Consider the following 20036-nt stretch of genomic DNA (forward strand, 5'->3'; position numbering starts at 1 on the left):
TTTATTTTATTTCTCAGTTGTCTAGTGCCTGATGAAGGAGATGTCTTGAAGTTTAACTCCAAATTTGAATCAGGAAATTTACGGAAAGTTATTCAGATCAGAAAGTAAGATATTGTTATTGTTTTATTTAATCATTATAGATCAGTTACCTGAATTTTGTGACTTACTTATTTCTGCTCATTTTTAGAAATGAGTATGATCTCATTCTGAATTCTGATATAAACAGCAATCATTATCACCAGTGGTTTTATTTTGAAGTCAGTGGAATGCGAACAGGCAGTGCCTATCGATTTAATATAATCAACTGTGAAAAGACAAACAGTCAGTTTAATTATGGTAAGAGTTAATTTACTTTTCTCTTGGGAAAAAAATAACACACATAGTACAAAAACACAGCCATGGGGAAGTAGTTTAGTCAGTTGTACGTAATATCAGGACGTTAATTTATCACTACAGATAATTGCAGAATATCAGTAATAGCACAGAGAAGTGATATAGCAAATGTTTCTTTGGATTTAAAAAAGCTAATCAATTTGACATAGACAAATTATTTACAGATTTCTAAGGAGCAGATGGTAAGATATAGAGAACCTAGCATGGAAACTGTAACAGCATTGAAATGTCAGTTATGCCAAACCATAATCTAAAGGATAAAAACTTACTTTGTACTGTATTTTCCGGCGTATAAGACGACTTTTTAACCCATGAAAATCTTCTCAAAAGTCGGGGGTCATCTTATACGCCCAGTCGTCTTATACGCCAGAAAATAGTACATAAATCAATCGAGTGCCCCCGTTCTTGCAAAGCAACTTCAAACCTCCTTACTCCAGTCCCCCCTCCAACGTGACCCTCCCTTCCCACCCCCAAGAGCCTCTAAGCCCCTTCCCCTCCCCCTTGTAAATGCCAGACCCCGGGAGCGGCAGGAAGCCCCTCTTCCTTGCCCAAGCGGCATCTGAGCACAAGCAGAGCGCGCCCTGCTACCCACTCTCTCCCGGCAGCCCGGACAGCGGTACTTGGCGGCCTGGTGCCCCTCTTGCCTGCAGACCACGCAGCGGCCCTCGCCAGCCGGCCTCGGCATGGCCGCCCCAAGCCCGGCTCTCCAGCGCGTCTTCCGGGCCCGCCTGGCCGACCGCCTCCCGGGCGGGGCTTGGCTCCAGACGCGGCAGCTGCTCCGTCTGCAAATGCACTCTCAAAGCCGGATCGCGCTTGGCCATGCAGGCTGCCGAAAGGCGGGGACTCGGAGTTCCCGCAGTGGTTGTGGCTTCTGGCGTGCTGTTTGCAGAGTCTGGCCTGGAAGAGCGTGTCGTGTGAACGCAGCTGTTGCGTGTATTCCAAAGGGTGGGTGGAAGGAAAAGCCCCTTTAGGCTTCAAAAGGGCGGCTTTGCACCATCTGCATCAGACGGGGCTGAATCGGGCTTGTGTCGGACACTTGTCAACTGGCATGTACCCGTATTTTCCGGCGTATAAGATGAAAAATCTTGAAAATCTTTTCAAAAGTCGGGGGTCGTCTTTGACTTGTAACAGCTTGGAGCAGCTTGCTTAAATTATATTCTGCTGCTCCAGATAATAGCTGCTAACTGGTTTTAGTAGTTCAGTTCAGAAGAGCATGCAAAAGAGAATATTCCAAGGTGGTTTTTTTTTAAGCTCTAGATTATGCTAGGCCCGGCTTTTTGTACCAATTGGTAATTGTATATTGTCCCCATAGTTTTCAAGACACAGAAGCCAGGTATCTGTCACTGTTGATTTGAACAGCTCATAATGTATGCAGGTCACATGAACCTTCAAATATTGAATTTACAATTAATACCACAATAATCAAACTCTAATAATACATTTGCTTTCTCATCTCATTCAAACGTTACCTTCCCATGTGATGTTGAGAACAATGTCTATAGATAGGTATATTTGTTTGCTGAATATGGGTAGTTTTGTTCTCTAATAGAGTACATTTTTCTTGAAGGTATGCAGCCCCTTATGTACTCTGTTCAAGAAGCACTGGGTGGCCGGCCTTCATGGATTCGTACAGGAACAGATATTTGTTACTACAAGTAAGGCTAACAGTAAATCTAGTGCACTCAGGTTGTATGTACTCCTGAACCCATTTTGCAGCTACCCAGTTTTAATGGCAGTATTGTGTGACCTATTTTGACTCTAGTAAGTAGAAGGTAGATGTGATAAACTGGCATGAGATTTTATTGCAGCTGTTTTGTAGTTTAAACTTTTGTTTGCTTGCTTCCAAAAGAAAAGGAAGAAATTTCCCCATTACATACACAGTGGAGAACAGTGACATCACACCACAGGGAATAGAATAGAATAGAAATGGAAATAGAAATAGAAATAATAGAATGATGCACTTTATCTTTATAATAAAGTAAATGTTTTGTTCCTAGGAATCATTTTTCAAGAAGTTCAATTGCAGCAGGAGGTCAAAAAGGAAAATCATATTATACAATCACCTTCACAGTCACCTTCCATCATAAGGATGATGTTTGCTATTTTGCCTACCATTATCCTTATACTTACTCAGCTTTAATGGTAAATTATTTTAATACGAATACATTCATAATAACTTGGCTTACAGTTCCATTGTTTGATAATGATACCATCAAATAATTATATTGCTCAGTATTTTATCACAACATTCAAAAGCTAAAGTACTGTGTTATAAAATAAATAAAAGTTGAGGATAAACAATCCTATGGAAGTAATGTCTTTGTTTAACAAATACCTTTAAAAGTTTAATATTTTGCAATGAGATCTCATATTAAGAATTTCAGAGCAAGAAGTGTGTTTGCTTTTTGTTTATTTTGTTCTAGTTAGCATCAGGTATGGTTAAAACAGTGTGCAGTATATAATGAAGGCAAATCTGATCAAGTAGTAAATATAGAAATGTAAAATTGCTTATAATGCAGTAAGTAGACTTCAATATGAGTATTGAAATGCCCAAATACTGATCACATAGGTTATTTCCAATGTACTTCATTTTTGTTTAGAAATAGTAACAAATGCACACTGTGGACTGTTATCTTCCAGTAGTCAGGAGAACTTGACTTTTAGGAAATCTTTTGGAACAGGGGAGCATCTACTTGATCTTAGTCCCTTTTTTATGAAAAGTTCTATCCATTCTTGAATAGAAAATTTTAACTCTTCCCAATAATAGCCACGAAATGGCTTTTACAGCACAGAATGAAAATTTAAATTGCAGAAAGAGAGGATTTACCAACATTTAATCTTTTTATGCTGATAAAGAACATTTGCAATGAAATGGGAAACAATAAATTGGCAAGCCTTGAGAATAAATCAGATATCTGAAAGGTTCCTTTAGGTGACAGATCAAACTTTTTTAGTTTGCATATATAATAGCAGTTATACCAGCTTAGGTTAAATGCATAGAGAATTTCATTGATTGCTTTCCATTGTGAAAAAAAGTTTTACTTGCAATAGTTTAGTATTTTTATACACTTGCTAATGATGATACTGCAACTTCTAATATTATGAGTTACCTCTTGTTTATATCTTAACATAATGTATGTTTACATCTTGTATGATTCATAAACTCTTTCTTACTAACAATGCAGACAAATTTAATCTTCATTATTTTATATAAGTTTTTGTTGCTATAATTATTTTTATTCCTTCCTTACATCTGTGCACTAGGATCTTAAACAATACATAAAACATTAGATGCAATATTATAAGGGGTGAATTTAGAAATTATGTTAAATATTTTAGCTAGAGTTTTAAAATGCGTAATTGAAAGATGAAACAGGCTCTGAATTTATGTACTTATTTTGCATGATGAAGATGCATCTCCAAAAATTAGAATCCACATACAATTCTCAGCAGATATATTTTCGGCAACATGTTTTATGTGAGACTCTCTCCGGGAATAGCTGTCCTGTAATAACTATTACAGCCATGCCAGAATCAAATTACTATGAACATATTTGTCAGTTCAGTAAGTATGGCCTTTTCCTTTTGATTATATTCAAAAAGTTTCAAATCAAATAAAACCCGTCTTTCCTTGATTTTGTACTGTTTAGTTATAATAATTTATAGGCACGCAACAGAAAACACTGGACACAACTTTTCTGAGTTAATTTGATGCATGGAAGTTTGAGATATGCTTCACTCTCCCTAGCAACATTGGGATTAGGTGGCATTTTTGTGATATTTGTGAAAGAATTGGAAAGACAATTGCATACTTCACTCTGTGTGGATGAGCCTCTTTCAGAGAGAGAGAGAGAGAGAGAGAGAGAGAGGTCCAGTCTAAACGCAATAGCCCTGGAACAACAAGTAGTATCAAAATTAGCCACAAAATTTAAAATTCAGTGGAATTTTAAAATAACAATGCCAGTGCAGACTGATTCTTCCCTCTTCCACTGAATCGGTTCAAGGAACATTATACCGATTGTAATATTGTAATAGAATATGTTGATTATACCTTGTGCTTTCATAAACTACCATGCTGTATGGAAGACTGTATTTCATCTTTATAAATTTATAACAAGCAGACGTAATGTGATTAATCTGTCAGGGATGTTCTAGTATATTTTTAAGGTCTTTCCAACTCAATAATGGCTATATCATGCTATTTTACTTGTGCTGTTTTCAGGAAATCGTCCTTATATTTTCTTATCTGCGCGTGTACATCCTGGAGAAACCAATTCAAGTTGGGTTATGAAAGGAACTTTGGAGTATCTTATGAGTAATGCTCCTGCTGCCCAGAGTTTACGAGAATCCTATATTTTTAAAATTGTACCAATGCTTAATCCTGATGGGGTCATCAATGGAAAGTAAGTTTTTGATTGCATTTAGCAACGGAGTTCATTCTCAAGGTAGCTATGCTTGGAATACAGATTTTCTAGATCAGAACCTTTCTGCAAAATGTATCTTCTAGAACACGGGTATCAAACTCGCAACATCACGTGATGTGTTATGACGTATCGCAACTTTTATCCTGTTGCTGGCAATGGGGTGGGCACGGTTTTGGTGTGACGCGTCCGGTCCGCAGGCTGGCAGTTTGACACCCCTGTTCTAGAATCTTCACTAGCTAATACAGTTATGTTATTTTAAGTGAACAGTTACTTTTCTTCATACACAAATATGCATTTATACTTTTTAGTAAGTCCAGTTTTATTTAAAAATAATATTTTAAGTACATGGTCATCTACTTTCCATAATAGTTTCTCATTTTCAAGTATTGAACCAAAGATAATAGTACCGGATGGTACTTTGTGATGCAATTAAATCAAATATAATATTAACTTATCCCAAATGAAGATTTATCTATTATTGAAGCGCAGTGTTGTTATTCCTCCTTCTGACAACCTGCATTAAGGGATGGCTTCCTGCTGTTTTTTCATGTACCAATATAGGAAAATGAAAAGGTGCTTTTTACTACTTAGCCAATAAGGAATGCTAAGATTAGGAGTTCAGTTCTATAAGAGGAACAAGTGCTATGAGGTTGGCATCAGAAGTGAGTCTTAAAATTACCAAAGGACTCTGTAAAGTGTATATACCAGAGAGACCAATGCAAACTGAGTTATTCCTTCTTTCCTTCCTTCTTTCAATTTAACGGCCTCCCATCTCACCTGGAGGCTGTAGAATTCTGGAAGTTGGTCCACATATCTTAAAAGTTATCAAGATTGAGAAATGTTGGTCTAGAGTGGTGGCTGTTGAACATTGGCTTGGTCTTGGAAAAGTTAGAGAGTAAAGAAAACCATCTCGATACAGATAGGCCAGATCTCTTACCAAAGAGATAAGGGGGAAAATGTGGCTTAAGCTCCAAACAAGCAAAAGGTTTCAGCAAAAGGCTCAAACAGAATCTCCCTAATTCACATGAGTATAGAGGTGGATAGGTGGGAAATAAAGCACAACTGAACTCAGAATATTATATTAGTATAGCCATACAGTATTAACACATTTTAGTTTTCCTATGGAGTTGATTTCTTGATTTGTCTGCATAGTTATTCTGACAGAATGCTTATAAACAGCTGGCAACCCTATAATGGGCAGGGTAGTGTTAAACATGTTGGTATGACCCAGAAAAGTCTAGCAAAGCCAAAGAGAAGGGGCATCATAGGACTTAGTCCACCTTTTGCAGATGATGTCTGATGAGGGTTGAAGATGACAGAAAATAAGAGGTTTACGAGTTGACTGCTAAACTGAGAGAAATTACTCAGCCCTTTTAAACCCTTTCTTTGATTCTAGATAGCAGTAGTTTTTAGAACTACAGAGGGATAATACACATTAAGAGTATTAAATATAAAACATAAATATGCATAGGGAAGCTTGGGCTGCACAATTGAATAGACAAAAGTTCAGTTCTGTTGCAGAAAAATCTCAAGCCACCTTGCTTATCTTTGGATGGGCAAAGGGAGGAGGGAGCAGTGGAATGAGCATTCTGGTTATAAATTACTATATGGTTATAAATCTTGTCTGGTAAAAGCAAACCAGGATGCTGCCTATTTGTTTAATTTAAAAAAAAATCTGAAATCATGTTTTGTACAGAGTTTTCTATTAAATCCCAAGAACACATAGAAAGTTCCAATCACATTTCCAGTAAAGGCTGACTTCAATGGGCAAAAGGTACTAACAATTCCTCAGGGAAGTTCCTCTTAGTACAGTCTGCTTCCTTTGTCAATAACAGGTAGTCCAGAGAAGTTAATTATTCTGTCATTGTGTGAGGCTTGTCACAATAAAAAGAATTTTAGCTAAATTGGAGAATTTCAGTAAGAGATAATGTCTATCTAAGTAACTATTAATATGAAGCACATTTTTTACTCTTGAATCTGTAGAATTCCCATGGATCTTGCTCCTATACTGTATTAATAGCTCTAAGATTTAAGTATAATCCTTTGTATATTTTACTCAATTCAGTGGGATTTATTCTCTGCATAATTTCTACCCTGGGCTGACTGAAGCCAAGTATTCTGTCCCTCATGCTATTAGACTGATTTCAGCCAAGTCTGCTACACTTAACACAGCTGTCTTTTATTTAAAAGTCATAATGAACTGTTCAGTTCTAAGGAAGAAGCCTCAGCTGCAGGACTCTGACAGTGTCCGGCAGAGTTTCTCTTATCCTGAAATGACCTAACTTTATTTATAATGCTGAGGAAAAGCACTTTCTTGTTTGTTTTCTACAGAATCAAAGGACTAGTGTTTCTTTCATTTACATGATGTAAATATCTCTTGCTGTATCATGCTTTGACCCTCACACAAGCAAAGAGCATTTATCTCTCTGATTTAAACTTCATGCAAAGCTATATGACACAATTCATTTGGAGCAATAATCTTTAAAGACTTTATTCAGAATCTAAATCACTGTGAGAATTAAACAGGTGACTTATTTTCAGTGTTACATAATTGAGGGTTTCAGTTAACTTTTTAAAGCGGATCAGACACCTTCAGAACAATGCAATTTTTAATATTAAAAATTATAAGGTAAATCCAGATTTAGTAATGCTTAGTGTATACCCAGTGAGTTGCAATGTATGGCAGTGAAAGCTGGACCATAAGAAAGGCTGAGCACCAAAGAATTGAAGCCTTTGAACTATGGTGCTGGAGAAGACTCCTGCGAGTCCCTTGGACTGCAAGGCGATCAAATCGGTCAGTCCTAGAGGAGATCAACCCTGACTGCTCTTTAGAAGGCCAGATCCTGAAGTTGAAACTCAAATACTTTGGCCACCTAATGAGAAGGAAGGACTCACTGGAGAAGAGCCTAATGCTGGGAAAGGTTGAGGGCAAGAGAAGAAGGGGACGACAGAGAATGAGGTGGCTGGATGGATTCACTGAAGCAGTAGGTGTGAGCTTAAATGGACTCCAGAAGATGGTAGAGGACAGGAAGGCCTGGAGGAACGTTGTCCATAGGGTCGCGATGGGTCGGACACGACTTCGCAACTAACAGCAACAACATACCCAGTGAGATCAAGTAAACATAAAGGTCCTGCGATTTCACTGTTTCTATTCTAAATTTCAGTCAGTCTGAATGTAAGACTGATGAGATAATGGATAACGTTTTTTGCACATGAGCATTTTGTGAAATGCTACTCCAACTATAATACAAAAACAAAGGGAAAAACCATAAAGTTGGTAGAAACCTAAAAAATAAATCAATGACACTTCTGAAAAACTATTTTCTCCTATTCACAATTTCAAACTGTGTCAATCGTGGGGCCATTTGTCAAGGTTGGTTTGACAAAAGTATACATGTTAGCTTTTTCTTTCCACGGATTTAATTCAGTTTAGCTAATTTAAAATATTAAATGCTTGAAACAATAAATTAGATCAAGAGTGTCTAACCTTGGCAACTTTAAGACCTGTAGACATGCTGGTTGGGGAATTCTGGGAGTTGAAGTCCACAGGTCTTAAAGTTGCCAAGATTGAACATCCCTGCTTTAGAAGAATTTCCTTAACATTAATACACTTGCAGCGAAATCATTAACATCCACACAAATTTTTAACATTCATTTTCGTGGAGAATGAAATAATAGAAAACTTTTTAATTCTTGTTTTATAGTCATCGCTGTTCCTTAAGTGGAGAGGATTTGAATAGGCAGTGGCAAAACCCAAACCCGGATCTGCACCCCACAATTTATCATGCCAAAGGTCTGCTTCAATATTTGGCTGCTATAAAACGTTTGCCATTGGTAAGCAAGTGTTTTCTTAGTTAAGAAAAACCACTTAAAATGTGATCTTTACATTTAAAGGATGTGCAGGTAATGGCAGTTGAAACTCCCTGTCAGATGCCTAGCTTCGCCTTCTTTGAAGCTCGCTAGCAACTGCCATAAGGGGGGGAGGGGGAGGGAGGGAGCATCTGGGAGAGGAAGAGTGCTGGAGGTGTGAAAGAATGCTGTGGGAATTTAGGGAGTATGGACACTAACGGGAACCAGAGGTGCCAAACCAAGCCATCTGCCTGCCTTCGAGGACGCCAGTCCTGGGAAAGGAAATTGTAGCGGTGCCTGAGACAACAGGTTCCCAAAAATCAGAACAGAACCTGATTGAACTACTCTCAAGGGGGAGGGTTTTAGACATTGGGGATTGCTCTCAATATATGATTTTCGCGCAGTTTTCTTTTAGAGCTTGCCTCACTCACGCGCGGCACTCAGCGTCTCTAGTAAAAGTACCCTTTCTCTTAACACCTATGGAATCAAGGGTCGTTCTTTCCTAGGGAGTAAGCTGTGGCCAGTTTGACATGCCTTGAACTTTAATTCTTTGTAAAAGCATTGCTTAAAGAATTGCCTTCTTGCCCATATTACTGTGCTGTATTAGAACTGTGCTGAAGAAAAATTAGTAATAGTGAAATTAGTTACAGTGAGTGATCATGAAATAATGGTGGAAACAATTCAGCTCCTGTTATAGGACCATTCATCTAAGAATATAAATATTTGTATATTTATTTTATTTTTATTTTATTTTAATTCCATTTATATCCCGCCCTTCTCCGAAGACTCAGGGCGGCTTACAAGCTTAGCATTTATCATTTTTTAAATGTGAAAGAGGTAGATACATAAACAAACAATACTACGTACCATTTCCTGACTTGATTTTTATATCAGTTTTCTTTAAAATTAAACAAAATATGTCTTCATTAATGGTGTAGAATACTTTAAGTTGTAAATTCACATTTAAACCCCTGAAATTATATTCTTCAAGAAATTCATGATAAGCTTGATCTAAATTGTTTATTAAAATTCTTTTAAAATGTTAATAAAATTAAATTAGCATATCCATTGGAAGATTTTATTCAAGGGTTCATATCACTGAATGCATCCTGTTTCTAAAGAATCTTACTGGTGGTTTCTAGATAAATGGTTATTTATCAGATATGGATTGTTATATCTGAATTGTGTTTTATGTTGAATGTGCATCTAATTTTTGAAAAATACTTTTTTATAGGTTTTTTGTGACTATCATGGTCATTCTCGCAAGAAAAATGTATTTATGTATGGCTGTAGCATCAAGGAAACAATATGGCATACTAATGTTAGTGCTGCCTCTTGTGATCTGATTGAAGACCTTGGTTATAGGGTAAGTAGATGTTTGTTTGTTTGTGTATGCATGCAGATATATGCGTAGGATTTATGGTTTGTGTTTCTTTTATTGTACTATTTTCATTGAATAATAGTTTGCTACAATGTAGTATTGTTGTAGATAGAGGTCAAATTCTAATTAGTATTTAAAGAAAATTAATTTGGGAACATTACTAAAGCTCAGCTCAAGAGTATTTGTTTTATATTCCAGAGCTTTTCATTTGAAACTGCAATGCCTTCAGTACCATGAATAATCAGATTACAATAACCAAACAAAGACACCCCAAAGGCTATTGAATTTATAATGCCATGATAAAATCAGTATCTAATTGCTGGCAGAGCTTGAATAGTCAGGAAATGACTGGGATAGATGAACTAACATTTGATTCAGTGTACATCAGTTTCACATGGAGCCCCTCACAAGGTCGGTGTTGCCCACAGACCTGATCAGACTTTATGAGCTTGTGTCATGCGCCCTAAAGATCCACTCCCCCAATGAAGAAAAATCCTCAGTCGTGTATAAGATGTCATGCCAGAATTGTAATTGCAATTACATTGGGGAGACGGCAAAACGACTGAGGACTAGGGTGCATGAACACAAGCTCGCTATTAGAAGACAAGAACAACATTCACAGGTGTGGGCACACATGGCTACACATAACCACGTCTTTAATCTAACAGGGACCGAGGCAATTGCCAGTGACAACACTAAAGGCGGCCGCTTGTTTAAGGAAGCTTGGTTTTCAAACCACTCCTCTATCAACCGGCACATAGACCTCCCCCCTGCATACCAGGCACTAAGGAATTGGGAAGAGGAACGACGTGCGTGATATGAAGGCAAACAGCGCAAGCATTCACAGAGCACCTCGTATCAAAATCAAGATTGCACCAACACACAACCACCCTGCAATGTAGAACACAGGGAAGAAGAGCAACAACCATTTAGAACCTCTGGTATGAGAACACGGGCAAGGACTAGAGCTATGGCTACAACACATGGAACTATCAGCAATTCACTTTTGAGAACAGATACCCAGAGACAACTACATCCCCCAAAAACAGATGCGCGATAACTCAAAGAAATACGGCCGACCTCAACAAACAGATCAGTGACACGCTCCATGAGCAGAGTACAGACACCAACAGTATAAACGTGATCTGGCAGTTAGCCAACGAAAGCTTGATCTTTTAGCAATAAAAACTGTTTTAGCTTTTCTTATTCCATCCCAGAAGAAAGACTCATTCTAGCCTGGCATTTTGGCCTCACTTTGTTTAGTCACATGCTTATAAGCTGGAAACGGATTCATATTTGTTTATGTACATATGGCATTTGAGTAACTTTAAGTCTTCAAGGCTAATAATCCTTGATATGCCTGTCCTCGGTTTAATCCCCTTTTAGAGTCATCTATATTAGTGGCCATCAGCACATCTTGTGGTAACAAATTTCAGAGGTTAATTATTGTGCTGTGTGAAGAAAAAGCATTTTCAGAAATCTTCAAAAAAAATGCCATGCCATAACAAAGTCCATAGATTTTCCAGTATCTAGACAGACTGCACTTAGAGGCTTTCTGATATCAGAGCTATTCAATCTTTGGTTCTGCACTCTCCATGCAGAACTGCTTTGTAACCTGCACTTCCTCTGACATACAATGTATTCCCTCCTCATTCAGAGGGAGATCTCTGTAGTATTCTGCAGATCTGTGACACCCAAATTTATACTTTAAAGATATATAAGCACAGAGTTTTTCTATAGTGTTTGTTGTTGCTTCTTTCTGGCAGACTCTCCCTAAGATTCTGAGCCAGACAGCCCCAGCATTCTGTATGAGCAGCTGCAGTTTTGTCGTGGAAAAATCAAAAGAATCTACAGCACGTGTTGTAGTGTGGAGAGAGATAGGTGTTCAAAGAAGTTACACCATGGAAAGCACATTGTGTGGATGTGATCAAGGGAAATACAAGGTAAGTATGGTGTGTGGTAAAATAGCATTTTATATTAATGCATCTGAAGAATTAATTTGGTGCTGTATAGTACTTGATAAAAAGCAGAGACATCACCCTGTCAACAAAAGTGCTCATAGTCAAGGCTATGGTCAGTTGCAATGTATGGCAGTGAAAGTTGGAGCATAAGAAAGGCTGAGCGCCAAAGAATTGAGGCCTTTGAACTATGGTGCTGGAGAAGACTCCTGTGAGTCCCTTGGACTGCAAGGCGATCAAACCGGTCAGTCCTAGAGGACATCAACCCTGACTGCTCTTTAGAAGGCCAGATCCTGAACTTGAAACTCAAATACTTTGGCCACCTAATGAGAAGGAAGGACTCACTGGAGAAGAGCCTAATGCTGGGAAAGATTGAGGGCAATAGAAGAAGGGGACGACAGAGAATGAGGTGGCTGGATGGAGTCACTGAAGCAGTAGGCGTGAACTTAAATGGACTCCAGAAGATGGTACAGGACAGGAAGGCCTGGAAGAACATTGTCCATGGGGTCGCGATGGGTCGGACACGATTTGGCAGCTAACAACAACAACATAGTACTTGAATTCATTTCAAAGGAGCTTGGAACTGTGTCAGCTCTTGCACATCACATAATTTAATGAATAGACTCCTTAATAGTTAGCATTCTTCTAATGAAGAAAACCACTCACATATAATCTGGAATGTCTGTTCACATATAATTCATGTATAATCTGCAATATGGAAGATGCCCTTGTGTTCAGTTGGTGACAAAAAATTCGATCATGGTTTCTGTTTGCCTGAAAAAGCATTCTTTGTGGTACGGGTCATCCTCAGGTTACGAAGGCAATAAGGACAGGAATTGCCATCACTTAAGTGATACAGTAGTAAAGTATGACATTACACAACTGTATCACTTAATGATGGCAATTCTGGGTGGTCCCGGTTGCTGTTTCAAGCTCAAAATGCATGGATCGTTAAACAGGAAGAGGTCACCGGGGTTTGCTGCACGAGGGTGGGAGAGGCTGGTCCAGGCTGTGCATTAGTCATGGGAGGAAGCTAGGAGAGAGACTGGGAAGACCGGTGCAGGCTTCATGGGAAGCTAAGGGGAGGGTTAGTGCAAGCAGCATATGAGTGATGGGAGGCCAGGGAAGGGATGGAGAAGGAACTGAGAAACATTAAGCAGTATTGCTCATTTGAAGTGTATATGGCAGAGAGTCAAGGATTCATATGCCATTCCTCCATTTCCGCCCACAACTTTTTATGTTTGGAGTGGATTTGAAGCACATCCAATTAAATTCACAAAGAATCTCCCTCTGGATGTTCCCATTTTATGCAGGAAGTTGAATATATTAAAAATATTGCCAGCATTTTCTACCTCTTCTTTCAGTTACAGGTTTTGAGCAAATAATGAACTATATATGTGAAAAAAAGCAAATTGCACTAAACTGCTTAACGCTGTATGTTTTCTTACTAGGGCTTACAAATTGGGACACGTGAGTTGGAAGAGATGGGAACCAAATTCTGTACTGGTTTATTGCGTTTGAAAAAATTGACGTCACCACTGGAATATAATCTGCCGTCTACTCTTTTGGACATTGAAAATGAATTAATTGAATCTAGTTGCAAAGTGACAAGGTAGGAAAAAATCATTTTTAAAATTTTTGTTGTTGGATTAAAAAAAAAGATGTATAGTGGCAGGCAGCTTAACTCCAAATAATTAATGAAATAGGAATCTAGATCCAGAAATCAAGGTATTGCTTGCAAAATATACCCAAGGGATTAATATTGTAATTTTGTTATGTTTATGCATACATGTGAGGAATGGTCAGCACCTGTGTTGCAGTAAACACTGTTTTGATCTAGATAGCTGAGTGGTCAATTCTAAAATATTAATTTTGTGAGACACAATATATATTTTTTCCATTTAATCTCTTTTAATACCTAACATTATAGCTTTTGGGGTTAGGCTTTACATTACAATGAAGTGCTGAGATAAATTTTGATGAAATATAATGTTAAGTCAGTGGGTGCCAAAAATGCTTTGAAATGGAACTTCATTTTGGAGCATCTTGCTATAAGCTTTGGAGAAGAGTGGGTTGGTTTATTTACTTGAAATATATTAATGCTTTTTGTTTTGGAGGCATAGCAATATGAAATTAGGAGGGTCGGTGGGTGGGTGTATACCTTTGATTCAGGGTTGACTCTTGGTGATTGCCTAAACCAGTCCCTCCAGATTTCTTGACAAGATTTTCAGAAGTGATTTGCCATTGCTTTCTTCCTAGGACTGAAAGACAGTGTTTGGCCCAAGGTCACCCTGCTGTCTTCATTCCCAAGACAAGGTTATAATGTTAGGTCTCTAGCCTGGTGCCTTAACCACTACACCAAACTCGGTCTCTGTCTTCCTGCATTATTTTTATTTTCTGCCAATGAATAAACTTTGGGAAGTGGGGTGGGGGGGTTGGGAACGACTTTGTAATACACTAAATCAGCTTTTACAATAATTCCTCTTCTATAAAATTATTTTCTAAGAAAATTGTCTCTTACAGCATGAAGAAAAAACCTAATGCTGGGAAAGAAATTGGTACTATTGAAAAAAAAACATTTTGATTAACTTTCTAAAATTCAGTTGTATTTAGTAATCCTCAGTGTTAGTTATTTTTAAAAAATTAATTGGTGGAATTCATCATAAAACATACAGTTGTACAGATCTTCAGTACACAAGTAATATACATGTTATTTTCCCAAATTTGACATTCCTATCTGAGGAGAAAAAAATTAAATGTTAGGAATAATTTGTAAATACTGAATGATATCTATATTAAATGGTTACATTTCCTGTGAATTACATTCCATTTTAACTAACCATAGGGTTTAACATGTTTGCTGTAGCCCCACTACGTATGTTCTAGAAGAAGATGAACCTCGCTTCCTTGAAGAAGTGGACTATAGTGCTGAGAGCAATGATGAGCCAGATGTTGAGTTGGCAAATAATGCTGGAGACTATGAGCCCTGTCTTCAAGAAGATGGACTCTCTGACTCTGAAATTACGAGGACACATTTGCCCTGAAACATTCTTGGTACATGAAGGAACAAACTACTGTCGCTTATTTAAAAGGAACACGGTGGGTTATTTCATCTTAGGGTTTTGCTAAAGCAGATAAACTGCAGTTAGCCCAGTTTAAAAACAATAAATGCTTCTGACTTTTAACATAATTGGCATTTGTTTTATTTGAGCAATTTTAACATTGAAATTAATTTGTCCCTGGATGCCTGCCACTTAACAATGCATAGTTTTTTGCTCTGGTCCACATAATCAGTAAAATAAAAGAAGTACCGTATTTTTCGGACCATAAGACGCACTTTTTCCCCCAAAAAAGTGGGGGGGGGGAAACTAGGTGCGTCTTACGGTCTGAAGGTAAGCGAAAACTCTTGTCTCCCATTCAGTCAACGCCGTCCATCAGCTCCATTGGAGAGATGTGATTGAATGAAGATGCGAAATTCTCCGCCCCTCCCCCGTGCGCCCATTTTCTTCCTTTTACTTCGCCGCTAAAGAAATAGTTTTTGCTAAACTAAACGTCGTAGGCCAAATCCCAATAATTCTCCGGTTTCGTATTGCTGGCGACTTGCCCCAGCAAAGCCGTGAGGAGTTGTCCCTGCAGGTTTCTCGGCGAAGTTTATCGGAAGTGATTTCCCATTTGCAAGAGTAATAATTGTTTGAAATTGCTTTGGCGTCTTAGAAAACCTATTCAGGGAAAAGAAACTATTGGTACCTTAAATTTTGGCCAGCAGCTGAAGTGCGTTCAAAACCCCTGCAAGAAAGCAGCTTCTCATCCTGGCGGGGTGGGGGAAGGGCAGCAAATAAGTTCTTTGTTTCTAATGCATCTTTTCTTCCTTTCCCCCCCGAGCACTTCGCCCCCCCCCACATTCCTCGCCTCTCCTCCTTCCTCGGCTCTCAACGCAGCCCTGCTGCGTATACATGTGCACCAAGACACGCAACCCACTGGGTGGAGGGTGAGGGTGGGGAAGCCGGCACGCTGAGCTGCTGACCAGCCAATAGAAATGCAGGTTCCCGACGTGGCGAGGGCAGGGTGCATAGAGAAAGAATCGTGAGGGTTGTTCTCATGCCGTGGGAGAAGTGTGCGTTCGAGGAGAGCTACCGGTAATTCACACGTTTGCGGGCTCCCAGCAGAAAAGAGCAGGATGGATTCTTTCTTTCTTTCTTTCTTTCTTTCTTTCTTTCTTTCTTTCTTTCTTTCTTTCTTTCTTTCTTTCTTTCTCTCTCTCCCTTCCTTCCTTCCTTCCTTTCACTCTCTCTCCTTTCCTTCCTTCCACTCTCTCTCTCTCTTCCTTCCTTCCTTTGTTCCTTCCTTTCACTCTCTCTCCCTTCCTTCCTTCCTTCCTTCCTTCCTTCCTTCCTTCCTTCCTTCCTTCCTTCCTTTCTCTCTCTCTCCCTTCCTTCCTTCCTTCCTTCCTTCCTTCCTTCCTTCCTTCCTTCCACTCTCTCTCTCTTCCTTCCTTCCTTTCTTTCTTCCTTCCTTTCACTCTCTCTCCCTCCCTCCCTTCCTTCCTTCCTTCCTTCCTTCCTTCCTTCCTTCCTTCCTTCCTTCCTTCCTTCCTTCCTTCCTTCCTTCCTTCTTCCTTCCTTCCTCTCTCTCTCTCTCTTCCTTCCTTCCTTCCTTCCTTCCTTCCTTCCTTCCTTCCTTCCTTCCTTCCTTCCTTCCTTCCTTCCTTCCTTCCTTTCACTCTCTCTTTCAAAAAATGTGGCATTAGCAATGCCTTAGATGGAACTGAAGATAATGTCATATATGAAGATAGCGAAGAAAGCGATATAGGTGATTGTGAGCAACAGAGCTTCATAAATTCTGACACTAGTGATGATGAGTTTTTAGGGTTTCCAGGAAACTAGAAAAGTGCTTGAGCCTCTAAGTCTTTCCTCATTTGTTAATGGAAATGATGATGGTTCTTAACACCACTGTTGAGTTTACGCTGTTAAACATTACGGTATTTTGCTTTATTATAATAAATAATTTAGTATACTGGTACTATTTGGTTCAGAATATTTTTTTTTCTTGTTTTCCTGCTCTAAAAACTGGGTGCGTCTTATGGTCAGGTGCGTCTTATGGTCCGAAAAATACGGTAATTTCTAAGATATAACTGGCAAATCTGAGAGTAGGCGTTAACCTTATTCTTGTATTGCAAGACGTTGGGCTAGTTATTAAAATTCACATACAGTTTTATTGGAAAGGTTTCGCATTTGTGTGCAGGGTTTTAATTCTGTTTTTTTTGTTTTGTTTTTGTTTGTTTGATGTAACACAAGGATTTCTCTGAATTAAATTACTTTGTACTGAACAGAAAGAAAACTCAATGTTCTCATTGCTACATATTTTAAGCCTTAGATTGCATTGACTGGTTTTGCTACAGCCTTAATTTAAAATTGGCAACATCCACATTTTGAGAGTGGACAGTCTTATATTCAACTGTACTTGCAACTTTTTTCTTTAGTCCTCTAGTACAGTTTTACATGTCATAATATTTCTCCATGTGAAAACACTCCACAAAAACACAGGAGAGTTAGACATGGATCTTTCCTTCCTGAAATGCAGGACTTTCCCCCCCCTGCGTGAGGAGAGTCAGTTATGTAACTATCAACCCACATTTTAAGATGGTATCATCCATCAGCTTTTCGTGAAAAAATAAGCCTCATGTATCTATGCTGACTATAAAGTATACTGTATATTTATGTTAGCATTTATTACTTAAAACTCATAACCAAATACTTTCTGATGTTCATATAAAGCTTGGAGAAAATAGGTGTCCTTTGTAAGCATAACAATTTAATTGTATGCATATTTCGTGATACGAATTCTAGATCCTTTTTCATATTTAATATAGCCAATATGAGCTCAGAGTGCTCTGGATACAAAGCATATAATACCTTTATATATATTATTGTGGAAGAATAATGGTGTCCATTTGGGTAGAAGTTGCTTTATAGTCTCTTGAACTGTGTAATACAGAGAAAAGTTAAGCATGCTGAATTCTAATTTTAAAATATCTAAGCACATAGAACCTGTGAATATTACATTTTTCAACTGTCTAATGTCTGCTTTATCTCCCTACCTGCTGTTCCCCTATCTTTTTAAAAAAATATTTAAAATGAAAGCTGATATGACATTAGAACTAATATCAGAGTATTGAAGGCCAGATCTTTGTAATATTAGCCAATCTATTTCCTGGAATAAATCCACACTCCACCTTTTTGTTTCCTTTTGTTGGTGCTTATGCTAGAGGGGATGGTCTGTATTTTTCTTAACTAAAACAACTTGCTCATGTAAAGGGAGATTATTTTATCACTGTCCCCTCATTGCCAAAGGAAGCAATTAAAAATAGAATCAAATCAGTTTTAAGAGATCTATGTTTAGCCTTCTGAGTTCCCACTTCCCACCCAAGCTAGACATATTTCACAGTTAGATAAAATTAATACAGGAAGTATCTAAACATACATGGAAAATATATTCATTGATTTTTTTTAAAAAAAATTAATCCAATCCAGAACTTTGCTACTGTATAGGACTGCTAAGTGTTCTGTGTACAAGGAAAATGCAGTCAGGATTTGAGTGAGACAAAAGGATTTATGTTTCAGGTTTTCTGGAATTAAAATAAAGAGATGCCTTCTAGCCATAATATCATCTTAGAAACAACAGATGTCCTAGATTGGCATTTAAATTTTGGATTAGATTATAAAGGGATGCTGTTATCAAATCAGATGTATTCAAGAACTGATCCTGTGTGTATTTGTTCTTTGCTTTGTTGTAAAGAATTTACTATGCTGTAAGGAAACGAATGGATAATTAATATTGATATAACAAGTTGTATTAATTTCTCCAGCCTCTTAACTGAAACAGATTAAAGAGTCTTGTAGTTAATCTTTTGAACTTTATGAATATTTTCCTATATTTTTAAATCCTTGAATGTATTTTCATATAATTTTGTTTTTACAAGATGATTTTTGATGCAAATATGATATGAAACACCACAAATATTAAAATATATACATTTGAGTTGTACTTTGTCAGCTTCTGGGACTTTCACAGATGGACAAAGAAAATTATGTATCTGTAATGCTTATTTCTTGTAATGAAATCTTCCTTTTTAAATATTGTACTGTATCTCACAGACAAAAGTTGTATCAACTATCAGATGTCAGTTATATGTGGAATATTATTTTAGTCATAATTTAATGACAACAAAGGCTCAAATTAGACTGGGAAATATCACACAATTTGTACAAAAGCCAGAAAGCCTAGGCTTTAATATAAGAATTCATTGTAATCCTGTAATTATAAATTGTGGCAATATTACAGTGTATGACCTACTTCCCAGATAGAAAATTTATCAAGTAAATGTATAATAAAATAATTATCACCATCTGATTTCTCTGCACATTGGAGGAATGGGACTGGGGAGGGAAAATTGGAAATCTTCAATATACAATGTCATGTCACAGTTTAAAAATAAGTGTTGATAAATTATCGACAGAAGCTATTTTTGGATTTAGATGTTTAAAAAGCTTGAATAGCAAATTTAAAGGAATTTGGATTCCTGTATTTTTTTAAAAAAATCATATTAATCCTATCTTAGGGCATGTACTACATTTCAGATCTCCTGCCTCAAAGTCGCAGAAAAATGTGAGATCCAGACTCTGGCATCTTTCATCAGTGGTACTAAAACTCTGGAGATCCCAAGAAAGGGTGTGGTGGGTTCTGTACCATAGATTTAAATATTAATAGAATTCTTGCCAAATGTACAGATGAACAGGAACATCCAGTTCAGTTCCTGTTATGGCTGCCCCCCCTTGTGTGTAACTGTAGATAAGAGGCACAGAAAAGAAAATCCAGAAACGCCTCCATACTTCCACATTTAAAAGCAGTGCAATTTTAATTACTTTTCATACGGTTTTCCTCCTTTAGTTTATACCGATAGTCCTCATCGTACGACTACAATTGAGCCCAAAATTTTTCGATCTTACTCGCCACGGCTGTTAACTGAATTAC

At 37.8% G+C, this 20036-nt stretch overlaps 1 protein-coding gene across 6 annotated transcripts in view; it reads left to right on the forward strand.

Annotated features, from left to right (window-relative positions):
• Positions 1-19476, forward strand: part of AGTPBP1 (ATP/GTP binding carboxypeptidase 1) — a 69047-nt gene extending 49571 nt beyond the window's left edge. For 4 of the 6 annotated variants that reach the window (XM_081317122.1, XM_081317124.1, XM_081317123.1 and 1 more), the window contains 11 exons: positions 18-104; positions 188-336; positions 1961-2048; positions 2391-2535; positions 3805-3958; positions 4616-4796; positions 8522-8651; positions 9901-10032; positions 11814-11990; positions 13457-13617; positions 14872-19476. In XM_081317122.1, coding sequence (XP_081173248.1) covers positions 18-104; positions 188-336; positions 1961-2048; positions 2391-2535; positions 3805-3958; positions 4616-4796; positions 8522-8651; positions 9901-10032; positions 11814-11990; positions 13457-13617; positions 14872-15049 — 1582 coding nt within the window. In that variant the 3' untranslated portion in view covers positions 15050-19476. Of the gene's footprint in view, positions 1-17; positions 105-187; positions 337-1960; positions 2049-2390; positions 2536-3804; positions 3959-4615; positions 4797-8521; positions 8652-9900; positions 10033-11813; positions 11991-13456; positions 13618-14850 lie in introns of all 6 variants that reach the window. The other 2 variants (XM_081317125.1, XM_081317127.1) reach the window with 2 other exon arrangements.
• Positions 19477-20036: the final 560 nt, after the last annotated feature.

Source organism: Vipera berus (genome assembly GCF_964194415.1).
Source record: "Vipera berus genome assembly, chromosome: 2".
In the NCBI taxonomy this organism is placed as follows: domain Eukaryota; kingdom Metazoa; phylum Chordata; class Lepidosauria; order Squamata; family Viperidae; genus Vipera; species Vipera berus.